The 22891-nt window shown below is 39.1% G+C and overlaps 2 protein-coding genes across 10 annotated transcripts in view; one reads left to right on the top strand and one right to left on the bottom strand.

The window, feature by feature from the left end:
- Window positions 1-129: 129 nt before the first annotated feature.
- On the bottom strand, window positions 130-10220 carry FKBP3 (FKBP prolyl isomerase 3). Its single transcript, XM_045163822.1, has 7 exons — window positions 10062-10220; window positions 7635-7736; window positions 6949-7056; window positions 3992-4127; window positions 3411-3478; window positions 1774-1871; window positions 130-463 (listed from the first exon to the last, which is right to left on the bottom strand). The coding sequence occupies exons 1-7, from the start codon at window positions 10167-10169 to the stop codon at window positions 409-411; spliced, it is 675 nt and encodes a 224-aa protein (XP_045019757.1). The 5' UTR covers window positions 10170-10220; the 3' UTR covers window positions 130-408.
- Window positions 10221-11681: 1461 nt separating this feature from the next.
- FANCM (FA complementation group M) overlaps window positions 11682-22891 on the top strand; it is a 98197-nt gene continuing 86987 nt past the window's right edge. For 2 of the 9 annotated variants that reach the window (XM_025270897.3, XR_006547096.2), the window contains exons 1-4: window positions 11688-12348; window positions 12925-13097; window positions 18838-18915; window positions 22016-22174. In XM_025270897.3, the coding sequence (XP_025126682.3) occupies window positions 11820-12348; window positions 12925-13097; window positions 18838-18915; window positions 22016-22174 (939 nt within the window). In that variant the 5' untranslated portion in view covers window positions 11688-11819. The other 7 variants (XM_044933175.2, XM_025270900.3, XM_025270901.3 and 4 more) reach the window with 6 other exon arrangements.

Below are 22891 nucleotides of genomic sequence, written 5' to 3'. Positions count from 1 at the left end.
ATTTAAATATTTTAAGATGAGTGTCTCTGGCAAGGCTGTCCAGACAGATTTACCGTTACTCCCTTGGTTTGGTGAACTCTTAGTACTGGTTAACCTAATCACAACATTAATATATTTATACCACACAAATCAAGACATTGAATACATTTTATTGAGCCTTTTAGTTTACAACATGAGGTAAAAGGCAAATCAGTCCTCTTTAAGTGATATTTTACACAACTGTAGTAAAATATTTTAAAGTTCAAGGGTTTATAATGGATTACATTTCTTAAAAGTCGAGGGATCAAGTAAACATGTTCTAACTTGAATTTTCCAGTTGACTCTTCACTTAACAATAGTAACCAGCTCTAATTAGATACATAAGTTTCTTCATGGCCATGTTTTATTGTTGATGGTTTCTTAACAATTTCAGTCAATATCCACTAATTCCACTTCAAAAATAAGTTTTGCGTTTGGTGGAATTCTGTTGAAGAAGTTAAGGTAAATTTGATAGAAAGTTGCCTCTGTCCTCACTCCCAATAACCTTTGTCTAAAATTAGAATTTTAGATATTGGTAATTAACTGCACAGGGAGGGCTTTATAGTTGACTCCGGGGCTGCTGCTGCTGCTAAGTCACTTAAGTCGTGTCCGACTCTGTGCAACCCCATAGATGGCAGCCCACCAGGCTCCCCCATCTCTGGGATTCTCCAGGCAAGAACACTGGAGTGGGTTGCCATTTCCTTCTCCAGACACAGGGGCTAGTACATACAAACCGAGAGTTTCCTAAAACTATTTTTGAATGGAGGTCAAAACCTGACAATATAGGTTGACTAGATAAATTGAGCTTAAACTAGGATTTTCCTGCATCACTAGGTACTCCCAGGTTAGCCACTACTTTATGAAGACTGCTACTCAGTATCTCCCATCCAACCCCAAAAAGTGATTTCAGTTTAGCGGGGTGTATACGTTATATTAAAGTTCATATGAGGTATAGTACTGGATAGTTGCTGTGAATTTTCAGATGTTGAGTTTGGAAAAGAGTTATCTGACTGATCTTGAGATACTTCACATGAGACTGTGGGAGCTGCAGCTGGCCGTGGGATTTTGATAGGCTGAGAAGAAGACTGTTGTATTCCCAAGTAACTGTATTAATAACTGATAATACTAAAAAGAACTTCAAATTCCCTCCTCCCCTAAACTTACTCTAACTGTTCTAACTACTCCATTGGAAATGGAACCAACAACTAAACTACCTTCCCACTTAGCTACTGGGTGGTTCTGCCTGTAACAGATGGGAATCATGGCTCTTTTTTATTAATGTTCACACTGATGTTGGACCCATGGTCTCCTTCATTTCACAACTGGTAATCCCCAACATGTGTTCCATTTCTAAGCTTTGAGAACCCAGTTCAATTGCCTGAAATTATATAGTAGCATAAAATCACCATGAGTCATATTTGAATTCTACAATTTGCTATAGTTGTTTATATTGCGCATCTTACTCTTTGAAATTTTTCAAACATTAATAGTAGCTTTTCAAAGATAGAAACTTAAATCTCAGTTTAGGTCTTGAAAATTAAGAGCTTAAATAGGAAGGGGGAAAAAGATCTAGCTCAAGCTCAGTAGAAAACGCTGTCTATACTGGAGGTGTGTTGACACAAAAGCATCTAAATATCAGAAGACTGGTCTGGACATGTTCTCTATTCTAGAGGTTAATAACCTAGACAGCATCTTGCATGCCTTCAGGTGATCTTCAACTGTTTTTTCTTTTAATTAACAAGGAAAAAAGGATACTTGGCATCAGGCTGTCCTTTCTTTCCATAAGCCCATTCTGGTTCAATCTCCAGTCGAGCCTTTTCTCCTTTACTCATAGTCAAGAGTGCTTCATCCCACTAAAGGCGAGAACATCAAATTAAAACTAATGATACTTCACAAAAAAATACATGCAAAACCAGAAGAAAGGCAAGATTACATACAAAGTATTCTGTTACAGGACTTCATTATGTCCTAAGGTAATGTCTTTGAGTGAGCCCCTAAATCTTTGTCCTTCATTGTCTCAATGGGAAAAAAAAAATTTAAGGACATATTAAACAGTTTTTTAGTATAAATACTTGAAGTCTTAAAAATGACATAATGTCATTTTGTACAAATTTGGATCTTAGGCCAAATTACCAAAAACAAATCAACATAATGGAAGGATACAGAATGTATTAACTTATATATACTCTGTTAAAATGTAACAATTATATAAGCTCAGATGATACAGATTTGTCACACACTGGAAGTTAAGAATTTAGTTGAATAGAACAAACTTACCAGTAAGCACATTAGTTATAGGAACAGAAAAATAGCTCAACTTGATATATCAACTTGGTATAATCAGGTAGTAGTAAAAAGTGATTTTTCAACTAAACCTTTAGTTTCAAGATGTTGTACAATCCATTTTGGGCTCTGGATAAGATTGAATAGTATTTTACGTCTTAACGCAGTACAAAGAATAACACATTGAGGGTTCTCGTAACTGCATTAAATAGGCATTTTTGTTATTAATGTTTGTTCTGAATACAAAGAATTTAGAACAATAAGCAGCCCCTAACATGACAGCCTGATTGAGTTGAGGATGATGATCATCAGCTCTGCTTTCTCATCTCCTTTTGTGCACTGCAATGGTCAGCATAGCTCAAGCCTAACTTTCCTTTTTCTCAGTTTCCTTCTGTTACCTCTCACACATCAGGGTGGGTACGGGATGCTTATATTGGAAAGGTTTTTTTTGGTGTTTGAGTAAATTGTGAGAGGTGAGAAGGCTACAGGAAAGACTCCTCCAACTTCTGTCAGTACTTCAGTGGAGCAGGTATTTTACGTTTCTGAATCGTGTGTAAGTGATACAAAAGATACATGACATTGTACAGGAATCAGAAAGATCTAGAAAACTTGTCAGTAATTCTGACAATTACTTCATGGAAAAAAAATAATAAAAGGGGTAAGCATGGAAGGAAATAATATTTGAGTTTGTACTATATTACATGCTTTAAGTTATACCCATTTAATGTTTTAACAACCTTGGGGTAGGCTGTACTGCATGAAACCCAGAGAACTTAACTTGTGCCAGCTCAGTTAGCAATGACAGTGAAGTGAAAGTCGCTCAGTCATGTCTGACTCTGCGACCCCGTGGACTACCCAGTCCATGGAATTATCCAGGCATGAATACTGGAGTGGTAGCCGTTCCATTCTCCAGGGATCTTCCCAACCTAGGGATTGAACCCAGGCCCCCACATTGCAGACGGATTCTTTACCAGCTGAGCCACCAGGGAACCCCTTGATATGAAACCCCAAAGTTTGTTTTTATTTTATCCCCAAACCTAATTCATTATGTTACGCCACAGGCAGCATGGGCCAGAATATATACTGGCTCATGGCCAGTTTTTACTTACCCCTCGGATAACTTTGCCTATCCCAACCTTAAAACTTAAAGGCTTGGCATTTTTCTTCTTCTTTGAACCTGTAAAACAGATTTTCCTTATAATTAATGATGAAATTAAGTTCCAGTTGAAAAACATAGTGATTTAAGTTTTGAAATTGATTTCAGAACTTACCATGCTATGCATCTGAAAATAAAAATTCAGAAAGCCAAATAATTCATCAAGAAAATTTTGGATGTAAAAATAATTATGGTCTAAAGGAGGGAGAGGGAAAGGACCTATATTACACCATTAAAATAACACTATTCTGCCTTTTACATTAGAATACAAATGCCTGAATTTGGGGCATTAATAAAGATTAGACTAAGCTTTATTTTTTGCTTTGCAATGACCAAAAGGTCTTTAATTACATGCAGCCAACATGTAGTGAAATGAAAACCTCTTACTAGTATTAATAAATTACAAATGCAAAAAACTTCTGGAAAAAAAGTGACAGCCAAAAAAAAAGGTACTGCCAACACAGATGTTTTGCATGCCTTATGCCAAAATGATAAGATCACATTCAGACTTACTCGTTTGAATTTTAGACTTACTCGTTTGAATATTAGTATCAAAAACAGTCCCATCTTGTAGTGTTCCTGTATACCAGCAGTGAACAACATCTCCCTTTTTGGGAAAGTTGGTTTTATCTCCTTTTTTAAGAACAGATTTTGTATATTTTGGTGGACCCTAGAAACGAAAAAAACAAAACACAGTTGTTAACTCATGTCCTTTTTTTAGAATGAGGACAAAGAGAACACTTAACACGGCCAACTGTGACCTAAGTCCAGTCAGAGTTTCACAGATTGGGTAACAAACTATTTTGCCTCTGATTGACCTCTCAAGTTAAAAAATTCACTATCTCATTTTAAGTCTGTGATGAGAATATTAGTAACTGTTGTTCAGTTGCACAGTAGTGCCCGACTCGGCAACCCCATAGACTGCAGCACACCAAGCTTCCCTGTTCCTCACCATCTCCCAGAGTTTGCTCAAACTCATGTCCAGTGAGTCGATGATGCCATCCAACCTCATTCTGTTACCCCATAACTAGCATATCTGTAATTTCAAAAAACTTCCAGCTTCTTTGGAAACCAGTGTTCTTTTGATAAGATTAATTATGCATCAAACAATAAAGTGAACCAGTTATTCCCAAGGTCAGAAATATTACAGGGATGTCACTGGCAGTCCAGTGTTTAAGACTGCATGCTTCCACTGCAGGGGGCATGGATTCAATCCCTGGGTCAGGAAGATTCCCCTGGAGAAGGAAGCGGTAACCGACTCCAGTGTTCTTGCCTGGGAAAACCCATGGCCAGGAGCCTGGTGGGCTACAGTGCATGGGGTTGCAAAGTCAGACAGGACTTGGCAACTAAACAACAACAACAAAGAGCTTTCAGACAAGGTTCTTTGCATTAAGATAAATAAAGGTAGAGATAAATATAGATATGTGCTACAGGAACTTCTGACTTACATAAACAGTGAAGTCTGGGATGGTAAAAACTTTGGAGAAAGTGATGAGCCCAAGACCTGGGCCTTGAACAGAACTGATAAACAGAGGAAATTGAGAGAAGAAATACACTAAGCAAGAAGTAAAAGTATGGACAGTTTACTGACAAAGAGCAGACATTTGTGACTGAAGAATATTTCTACAGAAGTAGTAAATATGGAGCTGGGCAGGGGCCAGACATTGGAAGGTTTTGTAGGCCAGAGATGCAATCCAATAGAAATAAGAGAGTCACGAATGTAATCTTAAGTTGTCTAGTTGCCACGTTAATATTTCAACATGTAATCGACATTATTGAAATATTTTACATTCTTTTTAAAAAATCATACTAAGCTTTGAAATTTCATATTTTATACTGAAGGCGCACCTCAATTCAGAGTGGCCACAAAGTGCTCAGCAGCCGTATGTGGCTAATGACTATTCTGGACAATGCAGTTTTAGACAGTATAGAATTACTGAAGATTCTTGAGCAGGGTGAAGTTTTCAAAATATTTTAGAAAGCTTATTACTAGAATAGCTATTTGGGGATGAATGATAAAGAAAGAGACTGAAGGCAGATTAGTGACTTTTTCCACACTCCAGGTCTGAGGCCTTGGAATGCCTGAGAATCAAAAAGGAATGGATGAAGATTTGAAAGAGATGTTTGACAGCCTCAGATCTGAGGGAGACATGAGAAGGAAAAGAAAACCAATTCAGAGAGCTTTTAAGCTGGGAAGAAGAGAACAGTTACAACTATTAGTATGTATGTTGATATTTTGGTAGAAGAGAACAAAGGGGTATATAATGAGAAAGGAATAAGACAGAGTTGAGAATTTGTGTGAAAATGTCAAGAAGTTCATGTGGGCAATGGATGGGGGATTGAGCAAGGGATAGTATAAAAGTTGCTGAGTAGCAATGAAACTAGAAAACATGCTTAGCTGATTTTAAGAATTTATACAAAGCCCAGTAAAAAGTTTTATAATTCTATTTCTTCACAAAGCTTGCTCTGCAGTCCCAAAGTATGAAGAGAGAAAGCAGACAGGAGGGACCAGCACAGTACTGGCCCAGAGGTATGGAACCCAGGCACCAGGAAGACAATGGGAATACATGAAAAACAGGGCTCATGCTGACCAGTTAAATGAAATGAAAAGAGGTCTTGAAGAAAAGGATATAGTTTAGGACTCTCACAAGATCTCTAAATTGTCTCCAACCCTTACGACTTTTAACTCAATCCCCTGATATATTATCTGCCACCTCATACCTCCCTCCCTCTAATTTTCTGGAAGATAATCTATGTTGCCAATTGCTTTTGTAACCCTTCTAGTAATTATTACACTTTGTTTACCTTAGTAGCTGCAAAAATTTTGCCCAGTATATAAAACGTTTATCAAATTATTATTGTCACTGATACTAACACTGCTAGGAATGAGTGAGCTTAGTTACTAGCAAGATATTATCAAAAGTGGCAAGATAATAATTTAGCTCTCCTGAAGCTTTTCTAAGAGCTGTCCTTAGCTCTAGAAAGGCTGTCCATTTACAGAAAGAGTTTTATCTGGTTCTTCCAACCTTGTTACCAAAATGAAAAACCTGGGTTGGGAAAGATGAGGCAGATAAACCCACATCCTGCAGTGAGGCTCGAATTAATTACTTCCATTGCCAAGGACATCATGTACATTAGAAAAAGGCTAAAAATAATCAAAAGGAAGTTTCTTTCACTCAGTCCAACTTGGCTATAGAATAGGATCTTAAAATAGCTCTGAAAGCTCAGAACTTCTGGCCAGACACAGAGGCAACGTAAAATACAAAGTTAGAGGTATTTCACAGGAAAGGCTTACTAACTGTAAACCATTGGTTCTTAGGGTTTTTTTCTTACTGAGTACACCAAAGGAAGAAAACACATTCCAAATCAGTGTTTGGCTCACTGAAAGTGGCCATATTCAACCCCATCTTATTATGAGAAACCACTGCTGTAAAGCAAATACTTTTTCTCATTCACCTGAGAAATAAAGTAAGAATACATTATATACAAACCTCATCCAGAGTCTCTTCAGACTTGGTTTCTTTGGGTTTATCTTCATTAAGCTTCACATTTTTCACCTGCTCAGACACTTTACTTATACTTTCAGTACCCTTGAAACGCTGTAAGGAAAATGATCTGATGTTTATCAGATTCATTCTGGCTAAAAACAAAACTCTTACGGTAAGCATTTTAATCAACAAATTATGTATCTCAAACTATCTCACAAAATAAATTCTGAAATGAGACTGATACCCTTTAGAAAGACCAACTCAGACTCAGAGATATGAATACTATTCAATTAATTCTTTAATTTTGTGTGTGTGTGTGAAAGGTGGTCATTTCATAGTTAACATATATCAGGAAGAATTTCTTGAAATCTGCTTTTTTAAAGGCTCAGCGTAGATCTAACTTTAAATTAATGAAATGCAGCTGATTTTAGATTTATAACTTTTCAGCATCCTTAAGAATTTGCTAACTTAAGCTTCCAGGGAATTATTTTTAAAAAATCTGTTCTCATTCAAAATACCAAAACATCCCGCCATATGGCAGATTAGCCATGCTAAATTTGACAATCCATTTATGATTATAGTTAAGAAAAAGTGCAAGTGGAAAAACATCACCATAATCTGCAAGTAAATGTATTTAAAACTTCTTTTGGGAATAAAATATCTAAAGTGATATGATGATAAGTACTCACCTTACTTTCGAAAAGATGGTTATAGGCTGTAACCAAATGGTCCTTATTAGCTGTCTTGGCCACATTTTTAATGTTTCCTAGTAATTTATGTTCTGCAAGAAACTGTAAAGAAAAAATTTTGGTCAGTCAACATAATTTCCCTCATGTAAGAGAGGGTGTAAAACTAGAAAATGAACTTTTATGTTAGCAATTATGAAGCAATATGTTTTCAATCATACTACTGATAAATGAAACATTTTATTTTATACTCTGTGTGCATGTGTTAGTCACTCGCTCTGTCATGTCCAACTCTCTGCAACCCCATGAACTGTAGCATGCCAGACTCTTCCGTCCATGGAATTCTCCAGGCAAGAATACTGGAGTGGGTTGTCATTACCCTTCTAGAAGGGATCTTCCCAACCCAGGGATCGAACCCATGTCTCCTGCATTTCAACTGGATTCTTTACAATCTGAGCTATCGGAAGCCCAATGATAAATGAAACCATTATATTTTACACTCTACTTTGTAACAAAAACAAGATTTAAGGAAGGTTAAAAAAAAAACCATACTGTGTACATATGAGCACACTTTTAACAGCAAGCACATTTTGGTAACTGGGCAAAGCTACTCCCAGCAGGATGTTACTTGGCCCCTGCCCTAGGAGCCTCTAGTCATGTTGGGTTTAGCTATCTTGACATACATGTAACCCAGTCTTGGCACACCCAAAAGCACTGTTACACAACTCTGGATACATAGTGTTTGAATGTATAGGCTGTGGTGTCAGACCATTTAGGTTAAAATCCTAGCTGTCTGATTTTAGACAAGGGATTAAGCTGTCTCAAAGGCTCGGTTTCTACATCGTGTTGAAAGATCAATAACAGCATCCTATTTCAGAGGCTTCTTGTAAAGATAAATGTAGTAATCCATTTTCAGTCACACAGAAGAACTCAATACATATTACCTATTTGACTTATAAAATAATGTATTTAACCTAACAGAATTCCATTTCTCTCAAATATAAGACTAAGTTGTCAGATGAACACCAAAATACCACTACTGAAATATCAAATCATCAAAGTCATGTACCTTCATCTTGAAATCGTGTATTTCATCTACTCTATTATTTCAGTGAAATATGAATTGGCTTAAGAGAAAATAATTCCACTAAAATGGTACAATAGTATAAACTGGTATCTCTGAGGCATGTTCTTTTCATTTCACCCTTGTTTCCCCGAACAGTATAGTTCTTGCTGTACATGTTGTAAAGTATTTGCGGATGTCAGGATTATCAATCAGAAGTATGAAGCAAGAGGGACAATAACTGGATCAATACCTCTCCTTCGAAATCCTGCAAAATTATAAACTACAAGCTTCTCAAAAGAGCCCACATGCAATTTTTCTAAATGAAGTTTAGGAATTAAGTTAAAAATGGTTGGGATACTACATTTAGACTGTGGCCTTCATTTTCCCTATGTGGGAGATGCTGAGGGCACACAAATTTGTACAGTCGTTCAGCAATTTAAGATATCTGTGCTAAATCACTTCAGCCGTTTCGGACTCTTTCCGACCCTATGGACTGTAGCCTGCCAGGCTCCTCTGTCCATGGGAATTCTTCAGGCGAGAATACTGGAGTGGGTTGCCATTTACTCCTTCAGGGCATCTTCCTGACCCAGGGATCGAGAACCCGCGTCTCTTAGGTCTCCTGCATTGAAAAGCGAGTTCTAATTTAAGATATGAATGATATTAATTTCCGAAGGAAAAAAAAAAAGCCGTCTGACAAAAATAACTTTTGACTACAGAGGATGGTTAAAATGGAGACTGTGCTGAAAAATGCAGGGCGTAAAAGTATGAAGAATGTCAAATAGATTTCTTAGTTTATAACAATAGGAGACCACTGTACACAAAATACGCGAATAACTCCCCTAAACATAAGAGTGAAAAGGTCATTTGAAGGGTCGGTATTTTAAAAGTTAATCTGCAAACTATACGTTGTAAAAAAAAAAAAAATCACACTTATTAGTGTTCAGTGTTAGGTAATCGATGAGAAAGGCAAATCGCAATCCGAAATCTTTTCCCTAGTAATATACACTCCCCTCCAGGGATCTCAACCAAGCCTCCAGTCCTCGGGCTCCCATCTCAACCCCCAATATCTCCTGGGTTCCTTCTCTTTCAAGGCCTCCACCCTCACTCAAGGATGTCAGTAAGGTTCTAAATCTCCGATTGCTGCGTGCCCCAAAAGATAAAGCTGCTCCACTCGCCCAAGCAGGGCCGGCCTGAGGGGCGGGAGCGCGTCTCGGCAGCGCACGCGGGGCCGCTCCGGCCTTCAGGCCGCGGGCCGCTGGAGAGCGAGGGCGGGGGCACGGAGGAATACGGAATGTATGGGCATCTACGGGGGGGTGAAGTGTCCCTCAGCCGCACCAGCCCGGCCGCCCCGCCAACTCCGGTACCGAATCTGAACCGTGATCCTGCAGAAACTTGATAATGTCCTTCTTGGGCAGCTGCTCGCTGCGCAGCTGCTCCACGGTCCAGGCCCGCTGCGGAACGGCCGCCGCCATCTTCCCCCGCTGCCTCCGCTTTACTGAGCCGGCCCGCCTGGCTTCAGCATCGTCCCGCCCCAGGGGCGTGGCGCGAGTGCCACTCGGAGCTCGAGGGGGCGGAGTCACCGCGATACCCCGCAGGATTGGGGCCAGCGTTTGAGCGACGTCAAGGCTGTGCTCTGCGGGCCTCTTTGTTGAGTCCGGGGTAAAACCCGCTGAGGTGGCCGCGAAGACTGACTCCGCAGAAAAGCTCAACATATCGTCTGTTCACAGTTGGGACCATTGTGAGGCGACGACCGCCGGTGGTAGCGATTGTTTACCAGCCATTACCCACACTTGTATATTACCGACAAGCTGCTGTGCACTTACAAGTCGATAATCTGTTTGAAGAAAACAACAGTATTCAGGCGTCTAATCTCATTTTACCTAGTTCTACCCTAAAAATTCACACCTGAATTGGCTCAGTCCTTGTCCATCAGAACAACCTATATCCTACCACTTCCCTTTTAAAACTCACACAAATGAAACTAGAAGAGCAACCTGTTCCCTTTCCCTTCCCAAATACAAACACACGATAAACAGTTTGTCTAAAAGCAAATCCAGACACATGACCAAATAAAACGAAGTAGAGTAGCTACACACAAGACGATGCTTGCTGATGGTGCTGATGAGGCGGGTGACATTGTTAGTGGTCCAGATAACCTCATGATGTGCGTGTACTTTTCCTCAATACACAAGGAAACAAATCTACAGAGGTTACTCAAAGTATCCAGGTTTAGAGTAGAGAAATCCGGAATTGTATCCAAGTTGGAAGTAGAATTTCTGCTATCGCTAGAATAGAAAAATATCACCCAGACGCTGGTTTTACTGCTGTATATCGTTTATGAAGATGTAATGATGGAGCATCAGGACACTTTTTTTCCTTCGGAATTTTCCAACGAATATCAGGACCAAACCATTCACTTCCCTTTAAACAATAAAAATATTAAGATAGGAGGTTGCTACTCCTGAAAAAGAGAGCTGGCATTTTGTTTTCTCAGTCTGGATAAAGAAATGAGGTGTTATTTAATTTTGTATAAACACTTTTGTTTTCCACCTCATCTACCGATTTAAAAACACAGCCAACAAGGAATACGGCACGTTAGACGCTTAGTAACGTTAAGTTAAAAAAAAAAAATGGGTATGCATTTCTTAGGGACCTCAAGGTTATTTCAGTTCAGTTCTGTCACTCAGTTGTGTCCGACTCTTTGCGACACCATGGACTGCAGCAAGGCAGGCTTCCCTGTCCATCACCAACTCCCTTATTTACTATATCATTTTAAGCAATATCACTTTACCCATAACGCCAGGACATATAATCACTTATTGGAAATGGAACCCAAATTTAGAGTCGGTAAAAAAATTGACAAGGGGACAAAATTTAGAGTAACTCCACGATAACGCGCATGCGTCTCCTAGAGGACCGCGGGGTTTCCGGGAAGACCGCCAATCATATTCCCCACGCAAACTCAGTAGCTGCACTTTGAACAGGATAAACTGGCCTCAGTCCCGCCCCCTGGTTCCTCTGTGTTTTTTTACGCGAAGGTAACCGATGGGGATTGGAACGGAGGCTGTTGAGCTGCAGCAGCTGCTGGCGTCTGAGGGGAGCCTTCTGTGGTCGTCGGCCTAATGAGCGGACGGCAAAGAACGCTTTTCCAGACGTGGGGCTCAAAAGTTTCTCGGTCCACTGGGGATCCTACTTGCAACTCTGGAACTGAGCGGCCTCAGAGCACAGGCATCTCCAGGGCGCGTTTTCAACCTGCAGTGGCAGAGGCGGCAGGGGCGGCCGAGGTTGAGCCCGAGTCAGACGATGATGTGTTGCTGATCGCGGTGTACGAAGCAGAGAGGCAGCTCAATCTAGAGAATGGCGGGTTCTGCACCTCAGCGGGCGCCCTGTGGATTTACCCTACTAATTGCCCAGTGCGAGACTACCAGCTGCACATCGCCAGGACCGCCCTGTTCTGCAACACGCTGGTCTGTCTGCCCACCGGGTTGGGAAAGACCTTTATTGCCGCTGTGGTCATGTACAATTTCTACCGCTGGTTCCCTTCTGGCAAGGTGGTTTTCATGGCCCCCACGAAACCCCTGGTGACACAGCAGATCGAGGCTTGCTACCGGGTGATGGGTATCCCGCAGTCCCACATGGCCGAAATGACAGGTATCTTAGAAACAGTGGACTAACTTGAAATTAAGAGCTGGGCACCCAGGGGAAAGCACGTGTTCTGATGGAACTAGCGCCAAAGGAATTCCAGACCCATGTGGAATAGACCCCAGATCACAGTATGCTTATTTTACTTCTTCTCTCTTGAAACATCATCTCCTTGTAGCAAGTCCAGCTCTAATAGGGTTGCTTTATTCAGTCTTCAGAGAATTTCTATAACTTGCCAAAGCATTTTGAAGTGGTTATGTGTGTATACCCCATGGGTAAGTGGAAGTGAGGTTTTCTGCCTTTCTTTTTCAGAAGGATTTCCCAGGTGAAGAATTTTCTTCAAGTATTATGTCATCTTACAAGGATTCTCTAAAGGCAGTCTAGGTGTGATTTTCAGTAAAAGCCGGCATTGACATCTGGACCACAACAAAGCTTTAAAATGTTGCGTTCTCATATTTGTCAAATTAGCACCTTGGAAGCAGATCACCAATGCAGGAATGCATTCTGAAAATAGGCTAGGCTGTTTATATGTTACAGGTAACAGTCTGAAGTTTAGAATGTGTGATGTCACTTTTTTTTTTACAGGATCTACTCAAGCTTTCACCAGAAAGGAAATCTGGAGCAGTAAGAGGGTTCTTTTCCTTACGCCTCAAGTCATGGTAAATGATCTTTCTAGAGGAGCTTGCCCAGCTGCTGAAATAAAGTGTCTAGTTATCGATGAAGCTCATAAAGCCCTTGGAAATTATGCTTATTGCCAGGTAATCTTGTTAAAAATATTTTATAGTGTAAAATATTGTTGTAGAGCATTTTGGGGAATAATTTTTAATGATGGATGTTACTGACGGCATTATTATTATGAAAAGCTTTATACCTATTATCCCAACAGATGGTGATAGAAATACTTTCCTTCATCCATTGAAATCAGTGTCTCTGCTGGTTTCCTTTTTTTTTTTTTTTTTAACAAGACCATTAGTGTCAGATGTAGATGATAAGAATCTCCTTGATCCAAAGTAGGGTATGGATGGAGACTTGAGACTAAGATAGTAGTCAAAAGATTGGTAGTAGATACACATTGTTATTCCCTGTCAGGTAAAACAGTAACTGAGTTATGGTTTTGAAAAATGAATGACATAATGTATGTAACATACCTACACTGCCTTCCAGTTAAGTACTATGGGAATATAAAGTACAAAAGTGAGGAGGTGGGATATGGCTGGAGAGGCACTTAACATCAGGTCATGAAGGCATTTGTATTCTGTGGCAGTTTGAATGCCCTTTGTAGGTCTTAGGGGATGTAGATGGTAGAGACTCACTGAAAAATGTTTAGCTGGGGTGATACTTAGGCCTTAGGAAGCATCACTATGAACAAAGCTAGCGGAATTTTCAATTGAGCTATTTCAAATCCTAAAAGATGATGCTGTGAAAGTGCTGCACTCAATATGCCAGCAAATTTAGAAAACTCAGCAGTAGCCCCAAGACTGGAAAAGGTCAGTTTTCATTCCAGTCCCAAAGAAAGGCAATGCGAAAGAATGTTCAAACTACCACACAATTGTACTCATCTCACACACTAGCAAAGTAACGTTCAAAATTCTCCAAGCTAGACTTCAATAGTACATGAACCAAGAACTTCCAGGTGTTCAAGCTGGATATAGAAAAGGCAGAGGAACCAGAGAGCAAATTGCCAACATCTGTTGGATCATGGAAAAAGCAAGAGAGTTGCTTTTTGGACTACCTCTTTTGTATCTATCTCTGCTTTATTGACTATGCCAAAGCCTTTGACTGTGTGGATCACAGCAAACTCTGGAAAATTCTTCAAGAGATGGGAACACCAGACCTCCTTACCTGTCTCCTGAGAAATCTGTGTGCAGGTCAAGAAGCAACAGTTAGAACCGGACATGAAACAACGGACTGTTTCCATATTGGGAAAGGAGTACATCAAGGCTGTATACTGTCACCCTGCTTATTTAACTTATATGCAGAGTACATCATGCTAAATGCTGGGCTGGATGAAGCACAAGCCGGACTCAAGATTGCCAGGAGAAAAATCAATAACCTCAGATATGCAAATGACATCACTATTATGGCAGAAAGCGAAGAGGAACTAAAGGGACTCTTGTTGAAAGTGAAAGAGGAAAGTGAAAAAGTTGGCTTAAAACTCAACATTCAAAAAATAAAGATCATAGCATCCACTCCCATCACTTTATGGCAAATAGGTGGGGAAACAATGGAAACAGTGACAGACTTTATTTTCTTGGGCTCTAAAATCATCGCAGATCGTGACAGCAGCCATGAAGTTAAAAGATGTTTGCTCCTTGGAAGAAAAGCTATGACCAACCTAGACAGTATATTAAAAAACAGAGACATTCCTTTGCCAGCAAAAGTCTGTCTAGTCAAAGCTATGGTTTTTCCAGTAGTCATGTATGGATGTGAGAGTTGGACCACAAAGAATTCTGAGCGCCAAAGAATTGATTCTTTTGAACTGTGGTGCTGGAGAAGACTCTTGAGAGTCCCTTGGACTGCAAGAAGATCGAACCAGTCAATCATAAAGGAAATCAGTCCTGAATATTCATTAGAAGGACTGATGCTTAAGCTGATGTTCTAATACTTTGACCACCTGATGCAAAGAACTATCTCCTTGGAAAAGACCCTGATGCTGGGAAAGATTGAAGGCAGGAGGAGAAGGGGATGACCGAGAATGACATGGTTGGATGGCATCACCGACTCAATGGACATGAATCTGAGCAGGCTCTGGAAGTTGGTGATGGATAGGGGAGCCTGGCGTGCTGTAGTCCATGGGGTCGCAAAGAGTTGGACACAACTGAGTGACTGAACTGGGGTGATACTTCAGATTTAAAAGAGATTAGAGGAGAGAAGGGTAAAGGCAGGGAGTACAGTGAGGGATCGGGGGAATTTAAGATGACTCCCAGACTTCAAACTTGGAAGATTGTCAGGATGGTGATGCAGTTAGTCAAATGGAGTTCTGGAAGCAGAGAACATCTGAGGTACTGTGGAAGGAGTGTGTGCAGTTTTAGGTTGTTGAATTTGAGGTGTGTGTGAGGAATCCAGGAGTAGATATTCAGCAGGGAGTGTATGACAGAGAAGTACAGATCTCAGTGGAAAGTTCTGAGATAGAGACAGATTTGGAAACCATCAACATATGGGTGGTAGGTAGTTAAAACAGTAATAGCTGATGATACTAGGGAGAGGGAGTAGAGTCAGCATAGAGAGAAAGTTGATTTTATTTAGTGCAAAGTGATGAATTTTACTGCCAGTTTGTGATTTTGTAAAGCAGTTTTGGGGGGGACTTTGAGTATTATATCTCTGTATTTTCTTCTTGAGAATTGTCATCTTAGAGTTGATGTCAGCCAGGAAATGGATATATTTTTCCATTCATGTCTTTCCAAGTTAAATTAATACCCCATGTGTTAAAAGTTTCTGCTTGGAGAGGGGCATTTATAAAATTTTATTCTAACTGTATGGAATTTATTTTGTACATTTAGCTTATATTTATGCTCAGTCTCTCAGTCATGTCCAACTCTTGCAACCCCATGGACTGTTGCCCACCAGGCTCCTCTGTCCATGGGATTCTCCAGGCAAGAATACTGGAGTGGGTTGCCATTTCCTCCTCCAGGGGATCTTCATGACCCAGGGATCAAACCCAAGTCTCTTGCATGTCCTGCATTTGCAGGCAGATTCTTTACCACTGAGCCACCTGGGTAGCCAAAGCTTATATATAGCAACTTAAAAAAAAAAAATTTACTTATTCTGGTCACACTGCATGCTTTGCAGGATCTCACTTCCCTGACCAGTGATTGAACTTGGGCCATGGCAGTGAAAGTCTGGAATCCTATCCATTAGGCAATCAGAGAACTCCCTTTAGCAAATTTATTTTCAAAAAATTTCTTGGTATTAGGTGATTTTTTTTTTTCTTAACTACAAGGCCTAGGCTTTTATTGAGTACAGTGAGACATGACTGACTTCTTTAATATCTAGATAGCACTGTAAGTTCTTTTTAAGATTTTTTTTTGATGTGGACCATTTTTAAACTCTATTGAATTTGTTACAGTATTTCTTAAGTTTTATGTTTTTTCAGTATTGAATTTTTTACAGTATTGTTTCTGTTTTATGTTTTTTGGTTTTTTTGGCCAAGAGACATGTGGAGCCTTAGCTCCTTGACCAGGGAGTGAACCTGCGCCCCCTGCATTGGAAGGCAAAGTCTTAACTCCTGGACCTCCAGGGAAGTCCGAAGCAGTGAGAGTTTATACTGTGTTGAATATTGCAGATAGCTTCCAACAGGCACACAGCTCGTTGAGGAAGGTAGCTTCCTGGATTACAAACACAAAACCACTTCTACAAAATGTTTGAGAATCCCTCCTGGAAAGAAAATAATATATCTGGGATTTTATCTTTTATCAGTTGTTAATTAGGACAATTGTTCTTAAGTCTCCTCCATTAAGTTTTTTTTTTTTTGGCCGTTGGCAGCAAAAGTGCAGAGCCCTAGCCACTGGACCACCAGGAAATTCCCTATAATGTTTTGTCTTTGATATCTATTCTGTATCATGTTTTTAAATGCTCTATAAATGGTATTTTTTGAGTGTTAATCAATATTCAGTTTTCATTTCATTGATTTCATCGTTGACATGGGTAAAAATTAGAGCAGTGTTAAGGAAACCTGGTTTTAGCACTATTTACAATAGTAAGACATGGAAGTAACCCAAATGTGCATGGACAGATGCTTGGGTTAAGAAGATTTGTCATGTGTATATGCCAAATGTGTGCTACACACACACATATACATACATACATACATACACACACACACTTGGTGTCTCAATTGGTAAAGAATCCTTCTGCAATGCAGGAGGCTCAGGTTTGATCCCTTGGTCAGAAAGATCCCCTGGAGAAGGAAATGGCAACCCATGCCTGGAGAATCCCAGGGGCAGAGGAGTCTGGCGGGCTACAGTCCATGGGGTTGCAAGAGTTGAAAGCAATTTAGTGACCAAACCACACACATGAACACACACACAATGGAATATTACTGAGCCATAAAAAGAGTGAAATACTTTTGGCACTCAGTGAAATAAGTCAGAGACAAATACTATACGATATTAGTTACAGAAACAGACTTACAGACATAGAAAACAAACTTAGTTACCAAATGGGAGAGGGGAGGGGGGACAAATTAAGGATAGTATGGGATTAACAGATACAAACTACTGTATGTAAAATAGATAAGCAGCAAGGGTTTACTGCAGAGCACAGGGAATTATGCCCATTATCTTATAGTAATTTATAATGAAATATTATATGAAAAATATATTAAATATATGAAATATAATATGCAACTCACTATGCTCTACACTTGAAACTAAGACAGTATTGTAAACTATACTTCAATTAAAAAATAATCATCTGCTTTTAGTTTCCTCCAGCTAATGTGAAACTATGGATATTAAAAGCTGTTCTGCAACTCGGTTTACTTAGGGGCCTTTGATTCTGTATTGGGGCATATGCTGCTGCTGCTGCTAAGTCGCTTTAGTTGTGTCCAACTCTGTGCGACCCCATAGACGGCAGCACACCAGTTCCGCTGTCCCAGGGATTCTCCAGGCAAGAACACTGGAGTGGGTTTCCATTTCCTTCTCCAATGCATGAAAGTGAAAAGTGAAAGTGAAGTCGCTCAGTCGTGTCCAACTCCCAGCGACCCTATGGACTGCAGCCTACCAGGCTCCTCCGTCCATGGGATTCTCCAGGCAAGAGTACTGGAGTCGGGTACCATTGCCTTCTCTGATTGGGGCATATGGGAATCTGGTAAATTATACCAGAAGTGGATGTTGAATTCTAAATGCAAAGCCTAGAATGATGCTTTGGTGCCACTGAGGAAATATTTTAAGATTTAAAAGGGGATTTAGATTTTAAGAATTATCCCAAATTAACGTTATTCTTTTATGAATAAACTTAATTTAAAAATTGTGACCCTTCCACCTGAAATCTAACTTCTTTAAAATTTTTCCTAAACAAAGCTTTTTTTCATTTCAAATCTAATTTCATGTTGGTATTTAATTTTTTTCTATTTTTATGTTATGATTTATCTTAATCTGGCAGGTGTACCTATGGATATAGCTGTAAGACTAGACTGTGACCTGAGCAATGGAGAACAGACTTGATCTTTTTCTACCGTTTGCTCTTGAATTATCCCTCTGCATATTTTGATTTGCTTCGGTATAGGCCTTGATGTTGTAGCTTTATATGCAAAAATACACTGAATAGTTTTAAAGAAACCCTAAAGTGTTTCTCATTGGTATAGAGTATAAACCTAAATCATTTGCTCTTCAGACAACATAACTAATGATGATTCTTTCTGCTAGCCCATCAATACTCTAAATAAGGAACAATGATAATGGACCATATATAATAGCTTGTTTAACAGAATTATTTTTACTTTTGTGTTGAATAGATGAAATTAAAGAATTGGTTTTTTTCTTTTCTTTTTTTTTTAAGGTTGTAAGAGAACTAGTCAAATATACGAATCACTTTAGAATCTTGGCTCTTAGTGCCACACCAGGTAGTGATATAAAAGTAAGTAAAATTTATTACCATTTAAGAAAATAAGAACTTTTGTATGCTACCAAATCAGTTTCCCATTCTAGTATTTAAAATCAGGAGTACAACATTTCTTAAAAGATGCCTTCCTTTTCTTCTATGGTTGCAGGAAATTGTCTGTGTTAGTAGTTTTCAGACTTCAGCATGCCAAAGAATCACTTGACACTGTTAAATTGTTAGTGTTTTCAGTTCTTTTTAAATTTTAGCTTGAAATGACTTTAGACTTCCAGAAAATATGCAAAAATTAAAGTCTCTATATATCCTTCACTCAGCTTCCCCTAATGTTATCATTTTACATAATTGTAGTCAAATGATCAAAACCAGAAAATTAACACCGGTACAGTACTAGTGACTGATCTGCAGACCTTATTTGAATATTGCCAGCTTTCCCACCAGTGTCCTTTTCTGCTCCTGGCTCCAGTCCATAATCCCACACTGCCTTTAGTTATCTTGTCCCCTCAGTTCCTTCCCAGCTGTGCCAGTTCCTCATTCTTTTCTTGTCTTCTGTGACCCTGACACTTTTGAAGAGTAGGTGTCAGTTATTTTGTAGAATATCCCTCCATTTGCAGTTGTCTGACGTTTTCTTAGGGCTTCCCTGTTGGCTCAGTGATGACTGGGGTGAAACTGTGTGTGCATTTTTGACACCCCAAAAGTGGTGCTGTGCCTTTCTTAGAGCATTGTACAGAGAATACATGATAATTTGTCTTTTTACTGGTGCTGTTAATCTTGACTTGGTTAAGATGATGCCTTTCTGGTTTTTACACTGTAAAACTCCTGTTTTTCCCTTTGTAATTAAGTTTGTTGTAGGGGAGATATTTTAACACCCAATGATGGTTCTTGCTTGCAACAATTATTTCTGTGTTGTTGGCCTAATCATTATTTCCTTTTTTTTTTTACATTTCTTTTACATTTTTAAAATTTTGAATTCTCCTGTAGTGAAGAGCTGTCTTCTTATTTGTTTTTATTTCAGTTCTTTACATCAGTAGGGACTAATGGAGATACATACATGTATATATACTGAACTACAATCCAGTACCATCACTAATAATTTTTTGTTCACATTGTTTTAGATTTGGCTACTGGGAGTTCCTTGAAGATGGCTTCTGTGCCTTTAGAAAGCACTCTTTTGCTTGCTTGTTTGTTTGTTTTGAATACTTCCTAACCTACTGGAATCACAAGATATTTTATGCTCATTTAGTATTTTTCCTGTTCCCTCTGTGGAATGAACCATTTCTCCAGGGAGCTTGGGTTCCCTTTATCGGAGGATGGTGAAAATGCAGATTTTGAGCCGTGTCCCATGCCATTCTAATTTAGTAGTTCTGAATGGTCTTTTGTGTTGGGTTTTGGATAATTTCAAAGATAGCTTTCAGTTCTGCCAAGCCATAAGACTTTTTTCCTTTTGTCCACAACCTCGATTATTTTTAGAAATTTCTGTTCTTTTGTTTCCTGCCAGCCTTGTTTAAACATGCTTGATGGGTTTTAGTCATCTTTTAAGTCTCCTCTTAAATATCACCTCTTCAGAAAAACTCACTCTTAAGCTATCAAAAGTCAACTCTTACTATCTTGTGATTTTCTTCTTAATATCTATCACAGTCTGTTACTCTTTTGCTTATTCACTGCTGTCTTTTTTAGCTCCTGCTGAACTAGTAGCTACTGCTAAGAGTCGGACACGACTGAGCGACTTCACTTTCACTTTTCACTTTCACGCATTGGAGAAGGAAATGGCAACCCACTCCATGTTCTTGCCTGGAGAATCCCAGGGATGGGGGAGCCTGGTGGGCTTCCATCTATGGGGTCGCATAGAGTCGGACATGACTGAAGTGACTTAGCAGCAGCAGCTGAATTAGTAGCTACATGAAAGTAGGGATTATGTATGTCTTGATATCTCTCACCAGTTCAATACATAGCATGTGAGAGTTACTCAAATATTTGTTCAGTGATTAAAAGTACTAAAGTATTACTCAATTTTATAAAATGGCCATACATTTACCCTAGATATTGAATGTTTGTGGACCTTAAGTAACTATAGTCTACTACTATATTAGGCATTATACTAGGTGTTGGGAATACAAAAGATGTGATTCTTGCCCTAGAGTACTTTTTGTCTGAAAGCCCATGAGGTTTTTCTAGTTGTAAAAAAAAAAAAAGTTCTTAATTTCTAGATACTTTCAGGATTCTCTCTCCCTCCTACCATCTATCTATCCATCCACCTCTCCCTTCCATTCTTTTCATTATACTCAGGAGTACTGTGGTCTAATGGTACAGCAATTATACCAACAGGTTTTTTGTTTTTTCTCATATTATCTATTTTTATAATTAAGTTCCTTTATAAGCTTTGGTTGAATGAAATTTAGCTTCAGAAATGTATTGACATGTGTGTGTGTGTGTATATATATATATATATATTGATTTAAATGGAAAATATTTCACTCATTTATTTAAAAGATTTTGATTGGCCACACCACACAGTTTGTGGGATCTTAGTTCCCCGAGACTTAACCACTGGGTTGCCAGAGACTTCCCCCTACTTATTTATTAATAATTGGTTCAGTGTAGGTCCTGTTCCCTCAGTTTCTTAGCAAGTCAATTAGTAAAGTATTCCTGAGATACAGTTGTATGCTTTAATACTAAAGGGACTTCTCTGTTTTCCCCATTAAAAATTAGTGAAAAAAAAGTATTTGCTAAGGAATCAGGAAGTCTGGGTTTTAGTTCTGGCTCTAAAACTGACTGATATATTTTGAGGATTTGGTTTGCTAATCTAAAATTTCTCTTTTGTCTGAGTCTTTATTAATAGGAAAACACAAAAATATATTGAGGAGCTTGCTGGACATTTACTAATATTCTTATATCTTGGCTGCTTGGCTTGAAGGGCAACATGCAAGAAAGATGTTATAAAGGCCTTTTTACCCTGTTGCTCCACTTCTGATGTGGTGTACTTTATAGTTTTAAAAATATGTGAAGATAAAAGTTTCTAACTTTTTTCAAAAATTTACTTCTCTCTTATTTTTGCTAGTGACAAACTAGAACATTTAACAAGTAATATAGTACATAATTGTACTTAATTGATTTCCTGTAGGCTGTGCAGCAGGTTATTACTAATCTACTCATTGGGCAAATAGAGCTTCGTTCTGAAGACTCTCCAGATATTTTGCCATACTCTCATGAAAGACAAGTTGAAAAGCTTGTTGTTCCTCTTGGTGAAGAACTTGAAGCTATCCAAAAGGCATATATACAGGTAAGCCATTTTTATCATAATTCAGGGTTTGTTTGTTTTTTAATTCCTTATTTATTTATTTTGGTTGTGCTGGATGTTCCTGTTTGCTTGGGCTTTTCTCTAGTTGCAGCGAGCGGGGGCTACTCTCTAGTTTTGGTGCACAGGCTTCTCATTGTGGCTTCTTGTTGCAGAGCCCGGCTCTAGGGCGTACAGGCCTCAGTAGTTGGGGCTCCTGGGCTCTAGAGCACAGACTCAGTAGTTGTGGGGCTTAGTTGCTCCATGGCATGTGAGACTTCTGGGACCAGGGATGGAACCTGTGTCCCCTGTACTGGCGGGCGGATTCTTTACCACTGAGTCACCAGGGAAGCCCCAGGGTTTTAATAAATGAACTGATAATGTAATTATTTTTGTTAATAAAATCTGACTGTGAAAGTATATAGTCATTTTATCTAATTAATATGTTGAAAAATTCTTGAAATTAAGATTTTTAGTATGAGCACTGTGTTCTATTTGTGCTGGCAGACTATGAGTTAAAGAGGAAATATGTAATGATGGGCCATTTCTAAAGCCAATAACAGGCTTATAGTTTATATTTCTTAAATAAACCTTTTAACTGAAGTATAACCCTCCCCCACCAAATATATGGGCAGTGGAGGGACACAAAATGTAAGTGTGCAGCTCAGTCAGTTTTCACATAGTGAACACACTCAAAACACGTATCCAGACTCAGTTAGAAGT

This window comes from Bubalus bubalis, chromosome 20 (assembly GCF_019923935.1).
Source record: "Bubalus bubalis isolate 160015118507 breed Murrah chromosome 20, NDDB_SH_1, whole genome shotgun sequence".
NCBI classification, from domain to species: Eukaryota; Metazoa; Chordata; class Mammalia; order Artiodactyla; family Bovidae; genus Bubalus; species Bubalus bubalis.
This window is presented reverse-complemented; position numbering and strand designations above follow the sequence as displayed.